Genomic DNA, 26,726 nt, shown 5'->3' on the forward strand with positions numbered 1-26,726 from the left:
AGGAGCCCATATTTCTCTTGCTATTCCGCACTTCAGCTCCTCAGGATTTGGGTGGGTGAAGGCCTCGGGTGATTGCCAGATGCTGTACTATTAGGAAGGACTGGGAGAAAGTGGGCACAGTTGCCTGATTATTCCATTGTTAGGGAAGGGAATAAGGGGGAAAGGATTACTGCAACCCTTATCCTGGTCTTCCCAATATTCCATTTTGTGGGGAACCAGTGATCCTCAGGGGAAGCTTTTTGATGAAGGTGCATAGGCTTTCCCTTGTATTAGTGTGAAGTTATACAGTTCTGTGGTACAGATGTGCTTAACCAATCTTGGTTAACAATTCACCTGATCACCAGAGGAGATCAGGAATTCCAAGGAGGTGAGCCAGCAGCTGTCTTGCAGCCTATCAGGTTTCCTGTTTGTTGATGTCTGTCAAGTCCACAACTAGCCTCAGAAACTCAGTGGAAAGGCAGAAGAGGATTTACTTTCTCCATCCTTGAACCCATTTACTAGGAAGTAGATTTTTAAAATCAGCCTGTAAATGCCCTCCTTTATAAATTTGTGTTGGCCTCAAACAAAAGGAGAGTTCCCTCTTTTGTGGCTAATGTGGGAATATAGTTGTCCCACCTCTTAGCAACCTAAAGAATTTCTTTGCAGGTGAGGTGTAACGATTGGTGTTGCCTTCTTTGCAAAGCTGACTTAATCTTTCCCTTGCCTTTATACCTGGAATAAACAGCAGACATTTATTTGGAAAATAGATTTGGAACCAATGCCAAATTCTCAGCTATGGAACTGGGTGACAGTGATGTACAAAGTGCTTACAATTTGCTAGGTGATGTGCAAAATTAAGAAAAGCTCTAACCCAAGGGTCAAGTGGTAGGTGCAAAGCACATTAGGAAAGAAACAAAATATGGAGAGGAGGAGAGGCCTTTGGGGTGAAAACATGGATTAGAACATCTTAAAAATTTTGGTGAATCAGAGCAATGGTCCAGGTGGAATCCTGTTTCAACCAGTTTCACCACAGCTTTTAGAAAACTCAAAAATAGCCCCAAAGACCACAGTTTGTTCTCACTTGCTGCTTTCCTGTTTCTTCCCTGCTCTAATACCTAATAGCCTTTATGGAGAACAATGGCTGATGTCCATGAATGTATGGGAGCCTTTTTAAAGACTTCTGAGCCAGACTGGGAAGTGGAAAAAAACAGAAAGCAATTGCAAATCCCTTCGGCCTCATTGTCAAGAAGACTACATGGGCGTGCCTTTGAAATCAGACAGGGTCAAGTTTAACTTGAAGGAGACTTTCCCCTTATCTTAAACCAGTGGTCATTGCCACATCTGCTGGCTGTGAGTGCCCCAGCTAACTATAGAAAGATGTCTTTCTTTCTGACCGTCCTGAATGCCTGGCTGATGAAGTAAGGACATCCAGTGAAGCCATCTAGCTTCTGGATGACTTTGAATCCCAGTTCCCTGAGGGCTTGAAACTCCTCTTCCCACTTGTCTTCACTCTGCGTAGAATTTTATAACTCTAAACATGGTAATAGATGATGATGATGATAGAGACCAGGCTTGTAACTATAATGCCTGGAAGGGCTGCATGCCAACAACAGGTGGGGCCATTCCTGTTCCCCTCCCAGATACACAAATTCCATTTACATACACATTCACAACACACCTTGCTCACATATATATTGATGATCTTTTTACAGTGCACCAGGAGTGGGGTGAAAACCTAGGGGCTGCATTCATACAATACAGCAATGCTTAGTTTTAACCTTGATTAGTTTTTTGTGTTGGAGTGTTATACAGACCCAATCCATTTGAATACTTTGTACTTCAGTAGTAAGTGAGAATCAATAAAATAGATTGATCCTGTAACTGTGTTAATTAAGCCTTGTGTTTTGTTATCCTAGATTTAAGATTTGTCATGTTGGGTGAACTCATCCACCAGGTGGTGGTGCCATCTGAAGGACTCAGTGCCTTGTAGTAGAAGCCCCCTGCCGCTGCCCCCCCCCCCCCCAGGCCTGGTGAAGGATAGGGATGAGTGGAGACTTGGGACTATTGCTTCAAGGTAGCTCCATTCCCCTCTTGGAAAGCCCCATGGCAAGTACAGTTTCTTAGGCAGGAGAAATGGCTTGGGGAAAGGACGCCAAAGAAGCCTCAGAATAGAATTTGCTAATTTTTTAGGAGGAGAAATCATTCCTGAAGCCAAAGAGGAATAGTTCTTGCAGCCTTCCATGGTAGCATCCCTACAGATCCCACTTTGATTTCCTGTCTTTTTTTCCGTGCACATTTCCTGAGTGGGGTGCATTCATGGAAGCCTCACACAAAGCAATCCTCATATTCTAAACTGGCCCTCCATTTATCCTCTTGTTTTGCTTTTTTTCTCAGGGGGTTTAACAGTAACAGAGAGGTGATCCTTTTGTCATGCAATCTCCTTCCTCAAACAGGGAGCTTTGGGGAAGGGGGGACAAATTCCAGAGGATTTCCCATTTGTAACCCTTGTTCCACCTGTCCTGCTTCCCCCCCCCCCCTTGCGCAAAGATTCTGGCAAAGAGGGAAACACAGAACAACTGACACATTAGCCTGTTCAGGATCAGGTGCCATTGCACAAACTAGTGGCCTTAAATGTATGATGATGATGATGATGGTGGTGATGATGATGATGATTTAATGGCTGGAAATAAAATGTCATTGAGTTCATAGGAGAATGTTGAATTCTTGCAAGCTGTGGCAATCCTGTGAGGTGTTGACTGTTTTTTAAAGAATTAGTAACAGTTTTTCCACCTGGCGAGTGTTGACTGGCAATGCATTTCTAAAGGCTGGGATAGCCAAACAGGATTTTTCTGTTGGGGGTGCTTGTACTGGAAGCACCCAAAAGTGAGTTAAGAAGCCCAGAGCTGAGCAGTGGTTGCCGTTCCCACTTGATTCTGTTGGAGGCCATGCAGAAAGGAGAAGATCAGAGCAATTGAGGAGAGGACCAGTGGGTGATTACTGTCTTCTCTGTTTAGCAAACCAAGATGTTGCAACCACATTCATGGAACGTTGTGGAACCTCTTTCTGCAGTCTTCAGAGACCAAGCCCACATGTCTCTTCCCAACTCCCCATACTTGCTTGGGGACTGCCAACTTTCCATCCACCTCCTGCTCCATTCCATTCAACCGTGCCTTTGGTTTGCAAGTGGGGAAGGAATTCTTCTGCTGGGAGGAGTTGTCTTATCCACCCCTCCCTCAGGGTTTTTAAACCTCAGGGACTGGCAAGCCAAATTCTTCCGGCAGCTCCGTCTGGGCTGTACAGTAGGAAGGCAGTTTGGCTGCCAGTTAAACCGGCTTCCTGGCGGGTGCAACCCGGTTGGCTGGACTGGATTGCAAGGCTGTATGTGGAAGTAGGCAATGGGTCAAACAGGAGGGCCAGTGGAGTCAGGCACTTCCCCGTGTGTAGGGGAGAAAGAAAAATCTCCTCCAAAAGAAGAAAAGAAACAAACATCTAAGGTGGCCTGGTTAGGATAGGCATCAGTAAATAAAGTCAGGGGCTTGCCAAACCATGGCCCCTTCTTCTCATTTCCCCCCTCTGTTTAACAGCAGGAAGGGAAGCAAAATGCACAGAGACAGAATGTTAAAAGAGAAGCCCCTTTGGAGCTAAAATGATCCAGTTGACTGCTTTGCTTGCATTGTTTGCACAATACACCAACCCTCCTTGACCCAGTTAAGCTTGTCCTGTGAAGAGGCCTGTATGTCTTAATCAGTATGCAAAGTACTGCCTCACACCTCTTTTGTGAAGGGTTATAGCCCGAAGTCCTCCCTGTACTTACTGATTTATAATTTTATGAGGCTTATATGCCACTTTACTCACAACTGACGCTGGGCAGCTTCCATTTCTGACTTCAGCAGTATGATTAAAGCAATAAGCAACGATACAGTAGAACTGATTAGGTGCTAGTCTCTTACTGTAAGAAGTTATGTCTGTAAAATCCTCATAAAATAACGCTTCATGCATCTTACAAAGTGAAGTGTAATACCATCATTAGTCTTTCAGGTGCTGCAAGATTAGGGCCGATCAGTTTTCTGGATCCACACAATATATTGAACCAGAAAATTGATCAAATGGACTAGGTTTGCCAGGGTAATACTAGCTGTGATTAGTGTGTTGTGCAAAGGCAGCTGCTGACTGGCCTTGTTAAGCATGTTGTGGGAATACAGTAGTCTTCATTTTTGCTAGAACAGATTGGCATGGCTATCCCTCTAGGAACTTTTGACTTGGAAAAGACTTTCCCAGGAGTAAAAACAAGCTCAGTGGAATACAGAAGACTTTCTGCCTGTGCTCAGGGGAAATTATAGCCCGCTTTTTTTTCTTCTCAGCCCAAGCCGACCAAAGGCCGGATGCGGATACACTGTCTGGAGAATGTAGACAAGGCCCTCCAGTTCTTAAAGGAGCAGCGTGTCCACTTGGAAAACATGGGCTCCCACGATATTGTTGATGGCAACCACCGACTCACGCTGGGCCTCATCTGGACAATCATCCTCCGTTTCCAGGTATGTTTTCCAGAACATTTCCCCTCTTCGCTGCTTTCCCCTCCTATGGCTGCAGTGCAGCTATGGACATACTGCAGCAAGAATAGAAACCAAAAGATTGAAACAGAGATTCTCTCTCTGCTTTCCTTTCAAAACCAGGTTTCTAGTTCTCATGATGGAAGAATAGTTAATTTATCAGGGTATGTTTGGCCTATGGGAAAAATGACTAAGGGAAAGTAGTTTTGAAATATCTGAAGGATTGTTACACAGAAGAGGGAGTGGATTTAATTTCTATTGCTCCAGAAGGCGGGACCAAAACTACAATGAGTTAAAACTGCAAGGATGAAGGTTCAGGTCAGCTGTCAGGAGGAAGTATGTGTTGTCAGCTTATGGGAGACTGCCACCTAGCAAGTAGTTGGACTAGATGACCTCTAAGATCCCTTCCAGCCCTATGATGTAGGAGGCAGAAGAATCTTTTTAAGCAGTTATATATCAAGGGAGGAGATTTACCATTGTTGCCCTCCCTTTATAATCAATTGTGCAAAATAGCACACGAGCAACATCACTGCTGCCAAATTTTCTGGATTTGCATATGTTAAGCAAGCTTTAGGATGTTTTTTTTATTTTTGCTTGGTGTGGCATTTTTATTGGAAGGGTGCAGGTTTTAATAATTATTATTTTAAAAGAAAAAACAAAGATACATGCAGTCACACTGATTATGTTTGACTCTGATTAACTGAGGTTCTTTTTCTATCTTTTATCATAGATCCAAGATATCAGTGTGGAGACAGAGGATAACAAGGAGAAAAAGTCAGCAAAGGATGCCCTGCTGCTTTGGTGTCAGATGAAAACAGCTGGGTAAGGGAATAAACAGGATGATGTGTGCTAGGGTATTCTCCCCTTCCTGGCTACCCCTCAGCCTGGATTCTCCTACTTTGCTTTTTAACACTATCAAGAATTAGTGGTGTAGGATGCCAGAGAAGGAGGAAAGTGATCCAGTGTCAGGAAATGGAGAGGTGTAGAGAAAGGCCCTCTCTATGTGCCAGAAGGTCTGTGAATTATTCCTAAGCACTTTTTCTGAGTCTACTTAAGGCACTTTAGTGTAGGAGCTGTTTTTATTTTTTTAAAGAGATGGTAAATGACCTGTCTTCCTTAAGCTGTGTGGACTTAAATTCCCAGAATTCTTAGCAATGGCCATGCTAGTTAAAGAATTTTGAAAATTATAGACCAGAAATCCCACTTTGGGGAGCACTGGTATAAGGACATTACTTATGAATCTGTAAAATACAACTTAAGCTTGGGTTTTCTGGTTTATATTTGTTATGTTGTGCCTTGAACCTTAGGAACTACTGGGAATCTGCAGTTGTATTGCAGCTGATCTCTAGTACGGATACCTCTCTCTCTTTCTCTCTGTTTATATATGGGTGTGTGTGTGTGTGTGTGTGTGTGTGTGTGTGTGTCTGTATCTGTATCTGTATCTGTCTGTCTATCCATCCATCCATCCATCCATCCATCCATCCATCCATCCATCCATCCATCCACATAAATATATATGTTTTTAAATATGTATGTCTCAGTGGCCACCAGACCTTGCAAATTTTCAGGTCTAAACAGCAAAGCCTTCTGGTGATTTCACAAGATCTTGGCTAACTTTTCTTTTAAAAGTGACTTTTTAGTTACTTTTTAAAAAATATATATTTACTTTAAACTTAATTTTGAGTCCTGGGGATCTGGGAGTCACATTTGCTATGATTTCTTCTGCCTTATGTGATGTTCTTCAGAACTTCTGATGAATCCAGTGGCCCGTGTAAGAAAAAGGTTGGGGAGCACCGTCTTAGTGGGGAGATCTATGTTGATGGCAGAAATAAAACAAAATGAGTAAGGAGGGGCATCTCTTCTGATCCCTTACAGGTACCCAAATGTGAACGTCCACAACTTTACCACAAGCTGGAGGGATGGCCTAGCTTTCAACGCAATTGTCCACAAACACAGGTCAGTTGTAGTAATGCTGTTAGGCTGGTCTTAATTGTCTGGTTTTAAATGCTAATATAAATCCCTGATTTCAAAATGAAGTATTCAAAACCTGGTGTGTGTGCCCTCCATGGCTCTTTCTCTTGAGTGGCCTCTGGACTTCTATGCAGTCTATCTTTGTAACAGCACCTGTGCTGGTACTTACCTTGGTTGGAGAGGAAGATTAGATACATTAGAATATGCCAAACTGCTAACAGTATTTGAAGCCATATTTGAAATCTTCTCATTCGAAGAAGATTCTGTTAGGCATTTTCCATAAACTTCTGATAGAAACTCATTTTAAACAGGAAGGCGAGGAAGAGAAAATGTCTCAGAAATCCTGCAAATGAGCAACACCAGATTTTGCAGCTTTTCCATATTTCTTCTGCAGAATGGGTTTTGTGTTGCTCATTGTCACCCATGTCCGGTTGCTTCTGTTTCCTCCTATTTCCATTGTTTGTCTTGTCCATGATGCATAGTTGCATAATTGGAAGACTAAAATGCCTCTGGTGTTTTGTTTTGTTTTTTGCACTAAATAAATGCTAATTTAAGTAGCAGAAAATATGGTGTACTTCTTACTTATCCCTAGCTTTGTTCTGGTTTTCTAATGCAGGGTATTTTAGTTATCAAATGACAGATTTAAAACAAAAAACAAAATTATCCCATGGGACCCATGAAGTTGTGAAAGCTGGTGGCATCCAGCAACTTCTGAAGCAGCTATGTTCAGAGGCAGCTGTGAGAGCAGGAATTTGGGCAGGCTCTGCTTGGACGTTTTTGGATTTGTGGTTCTGATCTAGAAAGTCATTCCTTCCACTTTTGTGTGTGTGTGTTCTCATCCTGGTGTCTTCAACAGGCCAGATCTGATAGACATTGATACCTTGAAGAAATGTAACGCACATTACAATCTCCAGAATGCCTTCAATGTGGCTGAAAAGGAGCTGGGCCTTACCAAACTCTTGGATCCTGAAGGTGGGTCCAGTGAGGAACAAGCTAGATTCCTTTTCTCTGTGTCTTTTCTTTGGGTTGGGTCTCTGCTGCCTCTGGGTGGTGGTTGAGCCCTATTCTAGAGCAAATAGCTCTAGCATTAAGATGCAGCTAGTTGTTCTGATACAGGCAGCACAGGAAGAAAGCAAGTAAACTTGAATATATGTGCACAGAGAAAGGAGGATCAGGACAGTTGTTTCCCTCCATATCTATTTGGTCTTTGAGATCCATCTGCCCATCCTGGGACAATAGGACTTCTGGTCAGAGATCTTTGAAAAGCCACAAAAACCATGTCTACTTTGTAGGTTCTAGTGTGTTTAGGTTGGCCTGTTGGCAATGGTGGTGTCAGTGGAGAATATTAGGCCAACTTTGCAAGCTAAATAGGGAACTTGCACTACATGGATTAGCTGACTTTGCAGTGGAGGCAGATCTAGGTGGGAGGAAGAGCCCCAAGTACAATGTGATATTGCTCAGTATCACAGTTTGAAAGATGCTTCTCTTCCCTCACATCTCCTTCCGGAGGGTTGAGCCAACAACGTGTTTTCTAGCAGAAGCATTAACTTAGTGGCATTAGAATGACATTTTAAGAGAAAAGCTAGAGCCCACGTTTGAACACTTGCTTTACTTGAAGAATGTCACTCATGTGGTGCCCATTGTCTCCAGGTCAGATTGGGAGAGAATGCTTTTTCAAATCCTGGAGAGTGGGCTGCACTCAGGGTAAACAGGGCTGAGCTAAACCAGCCAGGATATGTGGGAAACTGTTACCTGTAGAGTCAGATATTTGGTTCGCCTGGTTAGTATTTTTTACACTGACTGGACACCCCTCTATAAGGATTCAGGCAGAAAGCTTTGCTCTCAGCTGCATTTGGAAACTGAACTTAGGGTTTTCTGTGAGCAGAACATTGACTAAAGCTCCTCTCTGAACCATTAGAAGCTGGTCACGCTCTTTTTCCATCTAGCTGTCCAGGGGTAGAGAGGGGAGGCCCAGCCGTACCTGGAGAGGCCAGGAATTGGACTCTGACTGTATGCCTGGAAGTTCAGGGTTCCTATGTTCAACTCTGGACATCCCATCTCAAAAAGCATTTCACAGAGCTGGAAAAAGCACATGAAGGAGCAATGAAAATAATTGTGGCTGGAGCACCACAGGCTGGTCCTGCCCAATCTGGCAAAGATGGGGATGGAAACTTGAGAGCCAGTTTGGTCTAGTGGTGAAGGCACCAGGCTAGAAAACAGGAGATGGTGAGTTCTAGTCCCGCCTTAGGCATGAAAGCCAGCTGGGTGACTTTGGGCCAGTCCCTCTCTCTCAGCCCAACCCACCTCACAGGGTTGTTGTTGTGGGGAAAATAGGAGGAGGAAAGAGTATTAAAGATATGTTTGCTGCCTTGAGTTATTTATAAAAATAATAAAGGCTGGATAAAAAAAAATAAAAAAATTGGACCTTCTGCTATTGAGCAGGTGCCAGAGCTGCTGGGCTGCTGCTACAGGTTTAGAAAAGTGTAGGAAATTCGAAAGTGCAATTTGCAAGCTTTTTCATGCAAATAAATAGAAGGACCATCATAGTCCTGTGAGAAAGGTTCAGCAGTTAGGAGGCATGTCCTTAAAGCTGCCTCTGCCTTTCATCCAACCCAGAGCATGGTGCTTGGGTGGAAATTGAAGGAAAGAAGTATTAATCTCTATTTCTCTCTTGCTACCTCTTTTCTTCTTGGCTTCCCCCTAGACGTGAATGTGGACCAACCTGATGAGAAGTCCATCATCACTTATGTAGCCACCTACTACCACTATTTCTCTAAGATGAAGGCCTTGGCTGTGGAAGGGAAACGGATTGGAAAGGTACCACAAGGAGGGCTGAGAAATTGAATATATGTGCACCATACTGAGGGGTGGGGAACAGGAAGTCCAGTGCAAATGAGAGAGAGCTGCAAGACAGACCATTTTTCCTATTGGTGGGTGAAGCAGCCAATGTGGATCTTAAAAGACTAGGTATACATTTTCTAAAGAAAGTGAAGAACGTCTTCCCAAAGCAACTGGATAACTCAGGTTTTTGGGTCAGGTACTGGACCATGCCATTGAAGCTGACAAGCTCATAGAGAAGTATGAGACACTTGCCTCCGATCTTCTGCAGTGGATTGAGCAGACCATCTTGACCTTGAATGATCGGAAGCTGGCTAACTGCCTGAGTGGAGTGCAGAACCAGCTGCAGGCTTTTAATACCTATCGCACTGTGGAGAAGCCACCCAAGTAAGTTTCGACAGGTTTGCTGGATGTGCAAACCTGTGCTCTTGCTCCTGTAGGGCTGGCCAGAAATATGGTGATTTTCCTAAAATCCATATGGGCTCTTGCCATGAGAAAGAAAGGCCCTGTGGTAAGCAGCTGCCTGCATTTAAAAATCTGTATTTTTGTGCCTTAGCCTAACTTTTTAGTTAACAATTATAGTGGGCTGTCCTCTTTCCCCCATTCCTTTCACACTTAGGTTTACTGAGAAGGGGAACCTTGAAGTTCTGCTCTTCACCATCCAGAGTAAAATGAGAGCCAATAATCAGAAAGTTTACACACCACGAGAGGGAAGGCTTATTTCTGACATCAACAAGGTGAGATGGTCCATTTGGAAAGGAGCATATGCTGTGAACTGCCTTGAAGTATGGGAGTGCTGTATTTCTCATTCAACCAATCAGACTCTGGCTGCATTTGCACTTTGTGCTATAAACCATGATGTGGTTTGTTTGGTTAGATTAGTGAATCCAGCCATGGAAGGTTGCTTAACATCCTTTATGACCTAATAAGAACTGTGAGCCTCTTTTATTTATCCATCTATTACCTGTTCTGGACAGAAAAACGTTGGGCCAGTCTGCAGAGAATAAATCACAATATATTTTGATGGATTTATTTGCATATTTTTGGAAACTACCACCTTGATTTTCATTTTAAAGAGGATAGTAACGCATTAAGCAGATAAACAAAGCAAATATTAATAATAGGGGAATGTTCCAAAAAAACCCTAAAATAATCAGGGTCAAGTGGAGCCAGTGTTTCTAGATTCCAGAGGAAGTTATCAGCTAATCATGATTAATGATTAATAGACTAATCCACTCATTTTGCAATCTGGGCTATAGTTAAGGCCAAGACTTATTTGGGGCAGAAGGCTGTAATTTTAACCTGTTTTTGAAAACGCATATGTCAAATGTTCCTTCTCCCTGAAATGCTATTGTGATACGTTCATGATGACCTGGAGCTTTGAAACCTGCTTGATCTCTTCTCCTCAGCCCCTGCAACAGCTCTGTTCTTGATTCCAATATTTTTTCCTCCACCAAACTCTCTGCAGGGTTGGGAGCGTCTGGAAAAGGCGGAGCATGAACGTGAACTGGCTCTACGCAATGAATTGATTCGACAAGAGAAGCTGGAGCAGCTGACAGCTCGCTTTGACCGCAAAGCAGCCATGCGTGAAACCTGGCTGAGTGAAAACCAGCGCCTTGTCTCTCAGGTCAGTCCTGAATGAAGAGGGCTGTATGTGCCCTATTGCAGATAGGAACATTACCTGGAGGTGAACTGAGATTTCACAGACTCTGAATTCTGCTTCGCATCAGGGTGAATTCATTTCAAATGGATAGAATTCACCTGTCCTTGGTGCCAACTCTTACCATTGGGCAGAGTGAGACAGCTGTGAGCATCTTAATGTCAAGGCTTCATTTCTAGTGCTGGGGCAGAGATTGCAGTGACTGCCGCACCTTGTTTTATACAAGAACGCTCAGAAGTTAAACAGTTACAGCTTCCTCACAAGATGTTGGCCATTCCTTTAAATTAAAAATGTTGATTTTTCTTCAGTTTGAGAAGTCCCCAGAAGCTGTTCACAAAGATCACCAATGCCCTGGTGTCCAGAAATGCTTGGCTGCTGACACCCTGCTCTTACTCTGTGGCCGGTCCTGAAGTGAAATTACATTGCGTATCTCACCTGCTTCTGTGTATAGAACAGAGAAGGTTGCCATCATGTTCTTTGCCCCAGGCAGCAAAATCCCTTGGTTGAGCCTTGGGATTCTGTGTCATTTGGTGGCCAGAAACACAAAGCAGCTCCACAAAGCACATCAGCCTTGTTTGTAGGCATGGAGTGTTGTTTTAATTTAGCAATCTCATAGAAGCACACCAAACAGTTTTGCCACTTCTCAGCTGTCGTTCATCCCTCACATAGGATCCTGTCTTGCTTCAGTCTGATGTGGGACAGATAGAAAATACCTTCCCTGAAAAGTACCCCATTTTTCTCTCCTCCCCCAATCTGCAGGATAACTTTGGCTCAGATATTTCAGCAGTGGAAGCAGCGGTACGCAAACATGAAGCCATTGAGACAGATATTGTGGCCTACAATGAGCGTGTGACAGCTGTGAATGCTGTGGCAGATGAGTTGGAGGCAGAGGGCTACCATGACATCAAGCGGGTGCTGGCGCGCAAGAACAATGTGGTGCGACTCTGGGATTACCTCCGTGAGCTGGTAGCTGCACGTCGTGAACGCCTTTTGCTCCATTTTGAACTACAGAAGATGTTTCAGGACTTGACCTACCTCATGGATTGGTTGGAAGAAATGAAGGTAAGTAGGCCAGAGGATCGTGCGACTGAAGGATGGAAGAGAAGAAGGTCTAAGAATGGCGCTTGAGGAACAGTATTGGTCATTTTGACTTTGGATACAGAAACCACTGAAACAAACAGGAATATGTTTGTTCCAATTCAATCCAGTTCAGGGGTTCACCAATATATGGCTGAAATTTTATGAGATTGCCAAACCTCAGCCTCTCCCAAGATCTTGCATTCTCTTTGTGTGAGAATAGCAGCCTCTTGAAATTTTTGCATTCTCATCTGAAATTGCAGAAGAACACCATACAAGAAGGGCAAACCCTTTGAAAATTGAGATTTTTAAATTTAAAAAAATTAAGTTTTTAATTTAAAAATAGTAATTTGGAAATTAGACAGATGTATTGGAGATTGATGGAGAAATTGATACACTGATAAGGAGATAATATATGCAAAGGCACTCTTAGCTAGGGAGGTCCTTTTTAAAGGTGACTTTCCTTGGAACTGCCTTTCCTGCTGCACTTCCTCAAGCTTAAGTGGGAAAGCCAAATATACAAGAGATACCGAAGTGTTCTGCGTATACAGTGAAAATGTGTATATAGATGCATAATATGTATAAGGAGATGTTCTCTCACCCCCCTAAGCGTTTTCTTGCAGGGTCGCCTCCAGTCTCAGGACTTTGGGAAACACTTGCACGGTGTTGAGGACCTACTTCAGATCCACGCTCTGGTGGAAGCTGACATTGCTGTCCAGGCCGAACGGGTAAAAGCCATCAGTGCTGCTGCTCAGTGTTTTGCCACTCCTGGAGAAGGTGCGAACTCTTAATCAAAAACCATTGAAATGAAAGGGGATAGTGCAAAAAAAGCTTTGCAGTTTACATCCAACAAATACATTAGGACTTCAGCTCTTAGTATTTCTTACCGTCAAGGCTGTTGTCCATGGGAATGAGTTGTAATCCCATTCAATCTGGAGGGTACCTGGTTTGAGAAGGCTGGCTTCTCATTTCTCTGTAGCTCTGGATTCAGGCTCCTAGGCTGAGCTCCCAGAACCTCTTAACTTGGTTAATGAGGTAACCCATTTGAGGGTTGCGCAGACTAAAATTAAGCTTAGCATGTTGTGTGAATGCAGCAACTTAGACTTATTGTCTGGTTTAGAGTGTTATGCCAACCCAGCCCTAAGTTCAGTTTTCTGTGCCTGCAGGATACAAACCCTGCGATCCCCACCTTGTCCAAGAGCGTGTGGCAATGCTGGAGCGCTGCTATCAGGAATTGGTGGCATTGGCTGCACAACGACGCGCCAAGCTGGAGGAGTCACGCCGCCTCTGGAAGTTCTTCTGGGACATGGGTGAGGAGGAGGCCTGGATCCGAGAACAGAGCCAGATTCTCTCCTCAGATGACTTTGGCAAGGACTTGACAAGTGCGCTGCGCCTGACCAGCAAGCACAATGCTTTCCGTGATGAGATGACTGGCCGGGCCTGCCCATTGCAACAGAGCATTGCTGAGGGCCGCCAGCTGGTGGCTGAGGGTCACTTTGGAGCTACCGAGGTGGCCGAGCGGATCCAGGACATTGAGGAGCAGTGGGAACAACTGGAGGCATTGTCAAGTGAGCGAGAACGGCGTCTTCTCCAAGCCTCCAACCTTTATCAGTTCCAGGCTGATGCCAATGACATGGAGGCCTGGTTGCTAGATACTCTCCGCTTGGTGTCCAGCTCTGATATGGGCCACGATGAATACTCGACCCAGAGCCTGGTGAAGAAGCACAAGGATGTGGAGGAAGAGATCCACAACCACCGGCCTGCCCTGGATGCCCTGCACGAGCAGGCCCGGAGCTTGCCCCCCAACTTTGCCCATTCTCCCGAAGTGGACGGGCGCTTGCCTGCACTGGAGCAACGCTATGAGGAACTGGTTGATTTGGCTGAGCGTCGCAAGCAGGCCCTGCAGGATGCTCTTAATCTTTACAAGATGTTCAGTGAGGCAGATGCTTGCAGCCTTTGGATCAGTGAGAGGGAGTACTGGATTGAAACAATGGATGTGCCGGAGAAGCTGGAAGACCTTGAAGTGGTACAGCAAAGGTGAGTGGGCCCCCTGAGCTGCACTTGGCCCTCCAAGCCAAGAGGTAGTGCAGTGGTAGCCATCCTTCTGCTGGCCATTTAACATCTGGGGAGAGTAGTGGGCTACAAGTGGGTACACATAAGCAAGAGTGAATTTTTGGAGGAAATTGGGGGAGGACATTGCTTTTTTTTTTTAACCATGATATGCCTACTTTAGGGTTAATTCTATAGTTCTCATCTGTTCCTCACCTAACAAAGGCAGGAAGCTGTGCTATCTGTTTTCAGTCATCATAGCTAGAAGGATCTCTTAAGGATTGTAAAAAAAGAGACAGAGGTTTCCATGCAGATCTGGGATCACAAGTTGCCTTCTTCAGTGGAGAGACAAGGCTCCTCATTAAACATTTTCTTTGGGACACTGAATCCTTAAGAAAGAGTGATGCTTAATTTCAAAGATGGAGGCCAGCAATCTTTTTAAATCCCAAGGCCACGTGTTCTTCTTCTTCAGCATCATCACCACCAATGTCATCATATGAGAAACCAAATGGACAATGTGATGATGACACTATGTTATTAAATTAAATGTAGATTTTCCGTTTTAATGAGACCAAACCTGTTTGCATCACTGTTTCTAATTTAATATTGGTCAGTCCAATGCTGGCAAAAGTCTAATTAAAAGCAAGGCTGCTGCCAGTTTTGAGGGGGATCTGCTCCTTAGCGTTACCTTGCTGCTTCCCCCCATATAGTGACCAAGTTTGGGCAGCCATTCCTTTTTAATTTTCCTTCCTGTCCCCATCTACTTTTTCCTTCAGAGTAGAATAGAAAACCTGCAATGCCCAGAAGTAGAATGCTGATTCAGACTTCAGCCCTCCACCATGTACTTTTTCCCAGAATGCTGTTAGGCTGGTTCAGAAGCATTCTGGGGAAATGAAAATTGGTGGATAGATTACCACCTTGCTTGGCTTCTGAATAACGCAGGCCCAGCTAAAAAAGAATCAATAAATAAAGTGGACAAATTGAAAACAAAGTGCGAACAAGATCCTAATCATCTTTGGGAGTTCAGGAACCAAGTGTCCCTACAAGCTGCTCAACATGCCAGGGATTGGCGCCAAACCCTTAGGGAAGTATTAATTCACAGATTTTATATTCTGCTCCATCTTAGCCCTGCAGCAGAGAAAGCAAGCGTCCTGCTGCTGGCTCTTTACACTTCCTACTTTCTCACTACCATTTTAAAATTTAAAAAACCAAAATTAAGTTCGTCGTTGGGCAGCAAGGCATAATTAACCAGCTGTCGTTTCAACCAACAGAAAGTACTTTATTCCTGCTGTTAGGTAGAGCTAGAAGCCTGCTGACTCCTTCTCACTATTCTCGCCTCCTTTGATTCTTGGTGACTCAGGTTTGAGACACTGGAGCCAGAAATGAATAACCTGGCCTCTCGCATCGCAGCAGTGAGTGAGATTGCAAACCAGCTCTTGGGCACTGATCACAGGAACAAGGAAAGCATTCAAGCCACCCAGGAACAGCTCAATAGTAGGTAAGTGCCCAGAGATGCGGGAGAAGGGATGGAGGCAGGACAGGGAGGGGATCTATCAGCTTGTGCAGTTGAATGGGCAGAATCATCTACTGCAGACTTCAAAGGAAGCAAAAGCTTCTAACGCAGCGCTCCATGCCCCACCTGCCTTAAACAATGTCAAGGGTTTTAATTAAAATAAATGAATGGGAAGCTGGCATATTGTAAAGCAGAGCAGCAGCTTTCAGCTACTGCTGTATTTCCAAAAAAAGCCGATTTGCTGTTTGTGGATCCCTGAGGCATTCTCAGAAAAGAGAAGTGGGGAGTGGAGGCTGTAGCTGCCTGTTCTTCTGCCCAGGAAAAAAAAAAAAATTATGATGGGACTGTAAAAAAACATCCTGAAGAGTAAAAGATGTGATGGGGGCATTTTCACCTGCCTGCTTGCCAGACAATCAATATTTTCATATCTCATATCTGGGCATGTCCGTCATGGCTGCCATTTTTTGAGAGGGCCCACAGCCTGTTTTTAAAGTTCCAAATTAGCCTCAAAAGATCACCTGACATACTTACATAGCAAATGGAAGGAGAGACATGGTGGTATCTCCTTTGGACTCACCTCCCTCCCTACTCCCAGGTGGCAGCAGTTCCAGGCCTTGGCTAGCCAAAAGAAGGAGGCATTAACCTCAGCACTCAGCATCCAGAACTACTACTTGGAGTGCAATGAAACCAAGGCATGGATGCGGGAGAAAACCAAAGTGATAGAATCTACGCAGGGTTTGGGCAATGACCTGGCAGGTGTGATGGCTCTGCAACGCAAGCTGGCTGGCATGGAGCGGGATCTGGAGGCCATCCAGGGCAAAGTGAGGGACCTGCATGAGGAGGCAGCCCGGCTGGCAGCCCAGCACCCAGAACAAGCAGCTGCCATCTCCAACCGGCTCTCCGAAATTGATGGGACCTGGGACGAGCTGCGGGGAACCATGCGGCGCCGCGAGGATTCTCTGGGAGAAGCCAGCAAACTTCAGGGTTTCCTGCGTGACCTGGATGACTTCCAGGCGTGGCTCTTGCGCACCCAGACTGCCATTGCCTCAGAAGATGTCCCGGCTACCCTGCCAGAGGCAGAGCGGCTGCTGAGCCAACACGAGACCATCCGAAATGAGGTGGAACATTACAAGGGCGACTACCAGCGGTTGCGGACCATGGGAGAAGAAGTGACGCAGGGCCACACAGATGCCCAACATATGTTCCTTCAGCAGCGCCTTCAGGCCCTTGACACTGGCTGGAATGAACTCGGGCAAATGTGGGAGAACCGGCACCAGTTGCTTTCACAGGCTTACGGCTTCCAGATCTTCCTGAGGGACACCAAGCAAGTTGAAGGGGTGCTCAGCAACCAGGTAAAGCAGAGAGAGGTTGGGGGGAGGGCGGGCGGGCTTGCAGTCAGAGGCTGAACTTTGGTTTAGCTACTTCACAGTACAATTGCTTACTTGTGCAGTGATCTTGTGACCTCCCTCCCTCCCTCCCTCCCAGGAATATGTGTTGACTCACACCAGCATGCCCAGTTCTCTCCAAGCTGCTGAGGCTGCCATTAAAAAACATGAAGATTTCATGACCACCATGGAAGCCAATGGAGAGAAGATCAAGGGCCTGGTGGACTCTGGGAGGAAACTTATTATGGAAGACAGTCTTCACTCTGACAAGATCCAAGAGAAGGTCAATTCTATTGACAGTCGGTGAGCAGGAAGACTCTTTTTAAAAATTGCTAGTGATAATTCTAGGTCAGGGAACAGAAGTAGTGAGAAGGAGGTTGATTTGGATCCATAGGATATATTGCCAGGGAATTTAGAGTAGCCTGGAAAGGGAGTACGATTTCATCTTACTATAAAAAGAAAGCGCAAGAAGCTACAGTCAAATCTCCACTCAGCTGTGAATTGTGAGCCAGTTATTCAGGCTAATCTACCTTGCAGGATAATTGTAAGGATAAAGTGTGAAGGAGAACCATGTACGTTGCCATAAGCTGCTCAGAGGAAGGAAAGGATAAGAATGTGATCAGCCAACAGAAATGGTTTAAAACATACCAAAATCCCTGAATATTGGTTTTCCTATTTTACATGGAATATGATTTCTTTTACTTATGGCTATTAGAGCATACTAAGGTATCTGGTGGCTTATTAGAGGTGATTGGTCCGATCCAAGCACGCACAAATTGAGGTGTGGGGTGGAGCAGTTTTGAAATGTGTAGTACACTTGTCATCAGTTAAGTATAGCAAGATATTATATAAGTATAGCAAGATCCACATATAAATCAGTTCAACAGTGAAATGGATTCCCAGGAAGTATGATCTCTCTTCTAGTGGATGTGTTCAGGTGAAAGCTCAACAGCCATCTGTTTGAGATGCTTTAATCAGGATTCCTGTACTGTGCAGTGAGTTGGACTTCATGGCCTCTTTGATCTCTTCCAACTATATAGTCCAGGAACCTCCAAGTTAGATTATTTCAGCATTTCCCACTACAGAATCCTCCAAATGTATTGGGTTTTATTGCTTATGATTCCCAGCAAACAAACAACCTGAAGCCCAACCTATCCAGGAAGACTGGACTTCTCTAACACATTGACTGGTTTGTCAAGTGTAGTTAACTTAGTGATTAAATGCACTCATTTTCTGGTTTCACACAATATATTGAATCATCAATGAACCAGAGGATTAAGTTTCCACAGTAATGAACTCAGGTTAAAGCTAAGCAAAATTATTTAACAATGCAACAATAAAAAGTATCAAAATTAACAATAAATCAAAAATAAATGCCATCAGTAGTCACAATATTATAATCTTAATTGTAAAACCCTGGTGCTGCATGTCATCAGACAACAAAGATTCATTGCATATTCGGGGACTGCTACCCACTCTAATTTAGTCCCCAAGTGAGCATTGAAAAGCCATGTTTTAAATGCTTCCTAACTATTAAAAATAAAGATGTAACTTTTATATCTGGCAAGAAGGTGTTTCACAGGTGGGGAGCTCCTGCAGTCAATGTTTGCCTTGAGTCCCCTCCTGTCACACCTTGTCAGGAGTGGAAACTCTCACTCAGCACTCTCAGTAAAGACACCTCGGGTTGGGAGATTCTCCTCAGAGCAAGCAGTCTTGCCAGGCCTCAAGCCATATAGGGCTTGAAAGGTAGTTATCAGCACCTTGAATTGCGCCCAGAAACAAGCCAGCAACCAGGGTAGCTCCCACAGCATTGGTGTTACATGGGTATACTGGGTTACCCCAGGTAACATGCAGGCCAATACATTTTGTATTAGTTACAGTTTCAGGTGATCTTCAAGACAATCCTATGTAGAGCTTGTTACAGTCATCCACCCATGAAGTGACAAGGGCACGAACGACTAGCCTGCACTTTTCTGCTCTGGGAATGGTTGCAACTGGTATACCAGCTTCAGGTTCTCTTGGCTGCAGCCTCCATCTGGTGTTCTATCAGGAGATGAGAGTCTAGAAGGACTCTTAGGCTGTGCGGCTCTTTCTACCATCCATAGCTAAATACAGTATTGTCCCAGTTTCTGATGCAACAGCCACGCCACAGATGTAACAAAGGCAGAGAAGTCAGTCTGCTTCCCCACCCTTATTACCATGGTATTCAGTATATCCAAATTTGGGCACAGACTCTCAACTTCCACCATAAGATGAGCATGTATGTAGGGCTGAGTTCTCATGGAAACAGCAGTCAAAGTCCATAGCAGCCAACTGCATTAGGTTCCAACTAGGGACTAGTCACAGAAATTCTGCTGCTGTTTTATTGTTTGTATCACAAGGCATTCTGTAAAGAGGGAACGCAGCTTTCCCAAACCTGTCATTCCCAGATGTGTTAGGACTACAGCTCCCTGGAAGTGCATGGAATCAATCCCTTCAAGGATTAATAAGGCATCCTCTCCTTTTGCAAGAGTTGCTGCTCAGCTGGGATTATCCCTGGGGGGCAGTATATGATTAACTCAAGCCTGTGTCTTCCCTTCTGCTTCTCCTCCATCCTAATTGCTTTCAGACACAGGAAAAATCAAGAAGCAGCCCAGGATCTCCTGGCCCGGCTCCGTGACAATCGAGTCCTTCAACGCTTCCTGCAAGATTGTCAAGAGGTGAGCATGGCTCAATCCCTTGGTGGAAGGTTCAGGGCTGGGAGTAACTGAGAGGTAATTTATTAGGTGTTGTGGAAGCTGGGACATGCTCCTAGACAGCATAGGGCCCCCAAGGTTTTGGGTGATAGGATGATGGAAACTATAGTCCAGTTTCTGCATATGCCTATTCTTACAGCAGAATAACGCAGCTAGTGGCAGGCAGCTCCCCATAGAAACAGATGAAGCTTCGTCAGAATTCATCTTACTTCCTTATATCAGTTTTAAGATTGTTTGAGTTCCTGTATCCCCCAATTACCTCCACAGTCAGGATGTGCACAGAGGGGAGTCTCTCCATTCCTAAATTGGTATCTGGCTTTCCTGAGGGAAGTTCATGCTTCAAGCAATTGTTCTGTCTGTCCTCCAGCTCACCCTGTGGATCAATGAAAAGATGCTCTCAGCTCAGGACATGTCCTATGATGAAGCCCGAAACCTCCACACCAAGTGGCAGAAGCACCAGGCGTTCATGGCCGAGTTGGCCTCCAACAAGGGCTGGCTTGAAAAGATCCAGAAGGTGGGCTTAAATATGGGAGAGGTTCATTGCCGTTTGCTTAGTTTGGCTTGTCTGTCTTTCTTCTTTTGCTTGCCCTTCCTTCCTGCATTGGAAGTTAAGCCCTGTTGAAATTGCATCATCTTGCCTCACCCATAAATCTACAAAAAGCATGCTCTGCCCATGCTGAAGTGTTGGTTACATATGCTCAAAGGCACTTCCTTCATCTCTGTCTGATGGGACTGAATAATAATTAATAATAGCAACTATAATTTTGTTAAAGGAAAAGTTCAAAGCACATTAGCTTTAGCCTTGCAGAGAAAGTGTTTTATCTCTTCAATAATCTTTAATGTAACTTTGGAATGTAGAAAGGTACTCTGGCCTTTACAGAAGAAGTGAGCAACCTTTGTGAGGGGAGTGTGGTGGTGGCTGAATTGACCATTTTGTGGATGTGGGTGGTGTCAGTAAATGGGCAATGATATAAAACAGGCTGGGTTATATCATGCATCTGGGCAGGACTAGGATTTGGGGCATGGTCTGAGTTTTTGTCGGCAATAGTTGGAGGTTTTTGTTTTTTTAGAAACTGGTTTAGGGTTTACACTATCAAGTTAACATTTCACTTTTCAGAATGGCAAGAAACTCCAACCCCATTTGCTGCAACTGTAATCAGCGAAGACTGCCTGGGCTACCTCAAAACAGCTATTGTTCCAGGCAGTCCAGGGGGCTCAGTCTCTTCTCCCCTGTTTTACAGGAGTGATTTGGAGTCTGAGCTTAATTTTAACCCTTGTTTTCCCTCCCTTAAGTGATTCTCAGAATTCAGAGCCACATATCTGAGGGAGGCCTCCCTCAGTTGCATCCATTGTATCTCCTTGTCTTGACTTGTGGAAGATATTTCTGAAACATTCTCTCCAGCTCTCCTCCCATCTCTCCCTTTTGGCAGGAAGGGGAGCAGCTGGTGGCAGAGAAACCCGAATTGGAGCCTGTGGTGAGAGCCAAGCTGGATGATCTGCAGAAACTCTGGCAAGAATTGGAATCCAGCACCCAGAGCAAGGCTCAGTGCCTCTTCGATGCCAACCGTGCTGAGCTCTTCACACAGAGCTGTTCGGCCCTGGAGGCTTGGCTAAGCGGCCTGCAGGCTCAGCTGCTCTCAGATGACTATGGCAAGGACCTGACCAGCGTCAATATTTTGCTCAAGAAACAGCAGGTAACGTTAGCATTACCTACAGTGGAAAAATGGATGGTGAAGTTGACAGAGTTAGCTGAGATGGCGAAATTGATAGCTTTGCTTAGAGAAAAAACATTGATTAACTTGAATGCCAGTTGGAAGCTCCTTTTGGACTTTTTGCAGGAAACAGAAAAAAATGAAATTATGATATAGGGATTTGATGATTGGTTAAATTAATATATTATACAAAATATGTATGTCAAGATGTAGTTTTAGATTAAGAGGTTATTATATGATTCATTTATATCTGCTGTATAAGAAGTCAGAAGTTATTTTCGGCGGCGGCTGCTGCTGCTGCTGCCCTTCCTCCTCCTCCTCCTCCTCTGTTTTCCGCCACTTTTGTTTTTTTCTTTTTTTCTAACTTTCTTGCTTTCTACTCTTCTTCTTGACTATTAGTACTTGTTAGCTTTTATCCTTTTGCTTTTTAAAACTTAATAAAAAAATTTCTTTAAAAAAAGAAACAGATAAACAAGCAAGTTGGGTCAAAAGAAATCAGCTCTCCAGGCCCTTCTGCAGAAAGAGCTCAGTAACTCCTTGCAGAAGGGCCCAAATTCAGGGCCTGGGTTGGAAAAGCCCTCTGCCCAAAAACCTGAAGTATTACCAGTGGTTGATTTCTTGGCAATAAGGAAGGTGTTTCACATTGCACCAATCACATCTCTGTAACAAAAAGTGAAAATTGCCCTGGCCATAGGCATGGTGTTTGTGCATAACAAGGCTGCTGGAGTTTAATGATCATAAGCCACAGAGGTTACAAGTTCCCCTAAACAATGGGCTGTGTAAAATCACTGTTTGTTTTGGCTAAATCCAAAACAGCAAACTGCATGATGGCACTGCATGATGTGTAGACCAAGTTAGGTGTGTGTGTGTGTCCTAGTATATTTCAAAACCCTTTTTCTTTATCAAAAGAACATTTTATCTGTTAAAAAATGATCTTTTTAACCCGCTGATTTGTGTGTGGGTGTGTATGTGTGTGTGTGTTTAGTTTGTTTTTACATTTGCTGTTGTAGATTCTCTTCCTTTACTAAGACATGTTTTTAAACTTGTTTTTAAACAGTCCAGTGTGGAGAGACAGAACTTTCTTTGCTCTGTTTGCACCAACATTGGCCCTCCAAGAAAGCCATCTTGGTAGGAGTAGCTTAGAAAAAGTGGAAACTACCTTTCACTGAGTCACATTCTGAATTATTGAATTACTGCTACTGTAGGAAAGAGACCTTTTTTGAAAAATGTGTGTTTAGCGGGTTTGTGGATGTAGTTGAGAGAGCTCCATCACTCCATGATCATTTTCCTTCCTTCTTGCCTCCAGTTGCTGGAGAACCAGATGGACATGCGGGAAAAAGAGGTGGAGGGGCTGAAGGCTCAGGCGTTAGCCCTCAGCCAAGAGGACTCCAACACGGTGGAGGTGGATGGGAAATTGCAGTCAGTGGAGGACAAATTTATGGAGCTGAGGGCACCACTGGGGGAACGCTGCAAGAAGCTGCTGGCCTCAAAGGAGGAGCACCAGTTCAATCGTGACCTGGAAGATGAAATTGTGAGTTGAATAGGAAGAGGAATGGGAAGAAGGCTGATTTCAACAGGTTTTACAAAAGAGAGCTTTTTAAAAAAAAATAACAGGGTGGGATATAACCTTGCAAGATGCCCCAAAGAAGAGAACAGTCACAAATGGGACATCCCCTGCAGAAATACTTGGATTTTTCTCAGTTTTTACTTCTGTTCCTGTCCTGCAGCTATGGGTGAAGGAAAGGATGCCCATGGCTGTTTCCACTGATCACGGCAAAGATCTTCCCACTGTCCAGCTGCTGATCAAGAAGAATCAGGTTAGCATTTGTTAGACAATGTTTGAAAGGGAGTGAATAGGATGAGGAAGAAGAAAAGGTTATTCTGATTCATTATGTGTTAAGATTGTGTTCAGAGAACACACTTGTTTTAGTTCCTGAATTTACTAGTTGTGGGAGTTCACATAATACATTGAATTCTAAACTAATCAAAGTGGCTGAGTTTGTACAACATACTAAATTACAAAGGAAGCCAAACAATACTACTCAAGCTCCACAGGCTGTGTGTGTGCAGCCATTAGATGTGTAGTTAACCTGGTTATGTGAACACAGCTAGAATGAGCCACCAAGCTTAACTTTGACTCATTATAAGGCACAGTTTATTAAATGGGGTTAAAATCATTTTTGTTGGTGTTGGGAACTGCGTTTCCCTGGGGCTAAGCTGTCAGAGGGCAGGGCAAAGGAAAATGATGAGTAGTGACAGAGCAAGCTTGTTTGAGCTACCTTTCTCCTCCTGTCTTTCAATCGTCTACCTATCCTTCCCTTTCCCCTCTGGGGTGAAGGGGAAAGAGAGACCGTCATCCCAGAGCCTTGAACTTAATGCTTGCAAAGAGCTTTTGAAATTAGACTAACAGCCACATGAAAGTAGACTTAGGGCTGCAGGTGGCTCATCTCTGCATCAAACAATGATGACTGATCGGTCTTTCAGGTAAGCTTGCAAAAGTTATGAGTCCAGTTAACACCAATAGATTTTATTCCAGTAGAATTTTCCCTGAGTTTGAGTCCATCATAGGAAAAGATGGGCATACTGTGCTTTTTTTGAAGCCTGCTCTTCTGTTAATGCTTTCTCCTGGGCACTCTGTTAGACTCTGCAGAAAGAGATCCAAGGACACCAGCCACGCATAAACGACATTCTGGGGAGATGGCAGGGGCTGGCGTGTAGTGGCCTGGAGGCGGAGCTGCAGGGCCGCGTAGAGACGTTAGAGGAGATGTGGCGGGAGCTGCAAGACCAGGTGGACCAGCGGCACGGACGGCTGGAGAAAGCACAGATGGCCCAGCAGTTTTACTTTGACGCTGCCGAGGCCGAGGCCTGGATGGGTGAACAGGAGTTGCACATGATCTCAGAGGAGAAGGCAAAAGTGGGTCTGCAAACTTAGAATTAGGGCTGCTTGATTCAATTAAATTAGCTCTTTAAAAAAAAGAAATATTTGAAGAGGTAGAAAAGCTACCACAATTAATTGCGTAGAGGAGTGGAAAAGACATTTAGTACACCTGATCTGTGCATTCCTAAAAACATCCTGAAAAACCGGAATGGACAAAGGAGTTAAGTTTGATGAGAGCTGTACTTAACTACTCTCCCCTACTTGAGATCAATCTCTGTCTAGTAATCACCCAGTGGTGGGACTCATGTTTACCTTCTAAATCCAGATTGAAAGCTGGTTATGCATTCGAGAGGCACCAGCATTGACTTTTGACCTGGGAAGTAGCATAGCAGATGTTTAAACACGTATTTTAAAACTAGGTTTGATGACAAGGAGGAAAGGAAATCTGCCTGTGTAGAGAAGAACTCTTGTTTACACACTTGAGCACCAATGCTGATGCAGAATAGCCAGTTTCAGGATTTAATCCTGTTTTGGCAATTAATGCCCCATACTCCAGTACTCCATGCTATTGCTGCACAAGCTTGTGCTGACATCCCTCCTGTCTTCTAGGAAGAAAAAACAGCACTTTGGTTTTTCTTTTCCCCAGGATGAGCTGATTGCTCAGGCCATGGTAAAGAAACATTTGGGGATGGAGCAGGCTCTGGAAGATTATGCCCAGACAATCCATCAACTCTCTGTCCAGAGCCGTGACATGGTGAATAATGGCCACCCTGAGAGGTAAGGTTTCCCTGCCTTCAATATTTCCAATATTGTGGATGTACATGTACCTTTCTCCACCTATCTTATAAAACTTGCTGGCTGTGGTTGAAGAAAGGCTACTTATTTATTAATTTCATTAATAATGCAGCAGTAAAAATGCACTGCCTAGGTGCTATACAGTTAAAGAGCACTGTACTATAATTCAGCCCTCTAAGGTCATGTTAAAGCTGTCTTGCTAAGAATAATTCAGATAACTCGTGTGATTCAAATTCACTTTTTTTTCATAACTTGCTTTCTTTAACAAGCCAATGCCATTTCATATATGCTACTTTCTAAAGGAGTAGACCCGAAATCTGTCTTATCTATATCTGATTGACATAAATAACTAAAATGAAGCTACATGATCGACCAGTAGACAGAGCAGTCTTTAATGTAACTTGGAGGGCTCCAATACAGGTAGTCATTGACCTACAACCATTCGTTCAGTGACCGTTTGAAGTTGCGATGGCGCTGAACAAATGGTGGTTATGACTGGTCCTCGGAATTTTGGTTGTCCCAGCACCCCCGTGGTCAGGTAATCGTGATCTGGGTGCTTGGCAACCAGTTCGTACTTAGAGTTGGTTGCAGCACCCCACAATCATGTGATTGCTATTTGCATCCTTCCCTGCTGGCTACCCCAGAAAATCAGTGGAGAAGCCGGCAGGGAAGGTCGCTGGGATAAGTCTCCCCCACCTGTGCAGCCTCTTCCAACCCCTCTGCGTTTACGCTGGCACCCTCCCTGACCCACGCCTATTGCTCACCCCTGCACACCCTTGCCACACCTCCCTTGCACTCTCGCACACTCCCTTGTTCCCTCCCCCACCTGGCAGCAGCCAGCCACCTACCTGCCTGCCGGCCTGGGATTTACAACTTCCTGCTGACTTCCCCACTGACTTTGGTTGTGGGAAGCTGGCAGGAAGTTGGCTCGCCTAATGACCATGGGATTCAATTAATGATGGCAACTGGGATTGCAGGGATTGTTGTCACTAAGCGATGTAGTCGCGCTTTATGACCGCATCTCTTAGCAACAAAAATTCCAGTCCCAATTGCTGTTGTAAGTCAAGGACTATGTGTAATGGACTACTCTCACATATTTATAAATTCTCCCTGTTGCAGGATGAAATATTGATTTCTCTGTCCCTTCCCCCATGCTCCGATATTTTTACAGTGTTTCCCTCCCACTGGCAGTGGGTGGGAAGTTATTTAAACCAGCATCATGGTATGTTCCCTGGGAGGAAAGAAGGTGATTTGATTTTGGATTCCCTGCCTCTGAGAACAGAACTCTGTGTTTGACATCAGAGGGAAAGGGGGACTGATAAATTTGTATGTCATGAGATGCTGTTTGAAGGATCATTGGATTGCAGCCTAAATGATCTTTACCTGGATTACAGCCTGACTTGCAGTCAGGGTGGATTTTATTCCTATCGTTCATAGAAAAAAATGGAATCCTGAATCATTCTTCTTATTCAATAACTTGGAAAGGGGTTCATAATATAGCAAGGAATTATCCCTGAGATCCAGGGAAATAATCAAACAATTCTAGTTAAGGATCCGCTGAGCTCTGAGGTTGCACGAACTTGA

At 44.4% G+C, this 26,726-nt stretch overlaps 1 protein-coding gene across 5 annotated transcripts in view; it reads left to right on the forward strand.

Annotated features, from left to right (window-relative positions):
- SPTBN2 (spectrin beta, non-erythrocytic 2) overlaps positions 1-26,726 on the forward strand; it is a 78,882-nt gene that overhangs the window by 36,544 nt on the left and 15,612 nt on the right. For all 5 annotated transcript variants that reach the window (XM_088137446.1, XM_088137448.1, XM_088137445.1 and 2 more), the window contains 21 exons: positions 4,341-4,514; positions 5,260-5,351; positions 6,405-6,485; positions 7,357-7,472; positions 9,205-9,317; positions 9,538-9,725; positions 9,958-10,075; positions 10,807-10,965; positions 11,758-12,060; positions 12,699-12,852; positions 13,242-14,112; positions 15,485-15,622; positions 16,233-16,989; positions 17,123-17,325; positions 19,631-19,721; positions 20,125-20,271; positions 21,188-21,451; positions 22,776-23,000; positions 23,197-23,286; positions 24,111-24,383; positions 24,994-25,124. In XM_088137446.1, the coding sequence (XP_087993572.1) occupies positions 4,341-4,514; positions 5,260-5,351; positions 6,405-6,485; positions 7,357-7,472; positions 9,205-9,317; positions 9,538-9,725; positions 9,958-10,075; positions 10,807-10,965; positions 11,758-12,060; positions 12,699-12,852; positions 13,242-14,112; positions 15,485-15,622; positions 16,233-16,989; positions 17,123-17,325; positions 19,631-19,721; positions 20,125-20,271; positions 21,188-21,451; positions 22,776-23,000; positions 23,197-23,286; positions 24,111-24,383; positions 24,994-25,124 (4,688 nt within the window). The remainder of the gene's footprint in view (positions 1-4,340; positions 4,515-5,259; positions 5,352-6,404; positions 6,486-7,356; positions 7,473-9,204; positions 9,318-9,537; positions 9,726-9,957; positions 10,076-10,806; positions 10,966-11,757; positions 12,061-12,698; positions 12,853-13,241; positions 14,113-15,484; positions 15,623-16,232; positions 16,990-17,122; positions 17,326-19,630; positions 19,722-20,124; positions 20,272-21,187; positions 21,452-22,775; positions 23,001-23,196; positions 23,287-24,110; positions 24,384-24,993; positions 25,125-26,726) is intronic.

Source organism: Python bivittatus, unplaced genomic scaffold, assembly GCF_059951505.1.
Source record: "Python bivittatus isolate LINGU-HERP-01145 unplaced genomic scaffold, Pbiv_v1 ctg000180_np1212, whole genome shotgun sequence".
NCBI lineage: Eukaryota > Metazoa > Chordata > Lepidosauria > Squamata > Pythonidae > Python > Python bivittatus.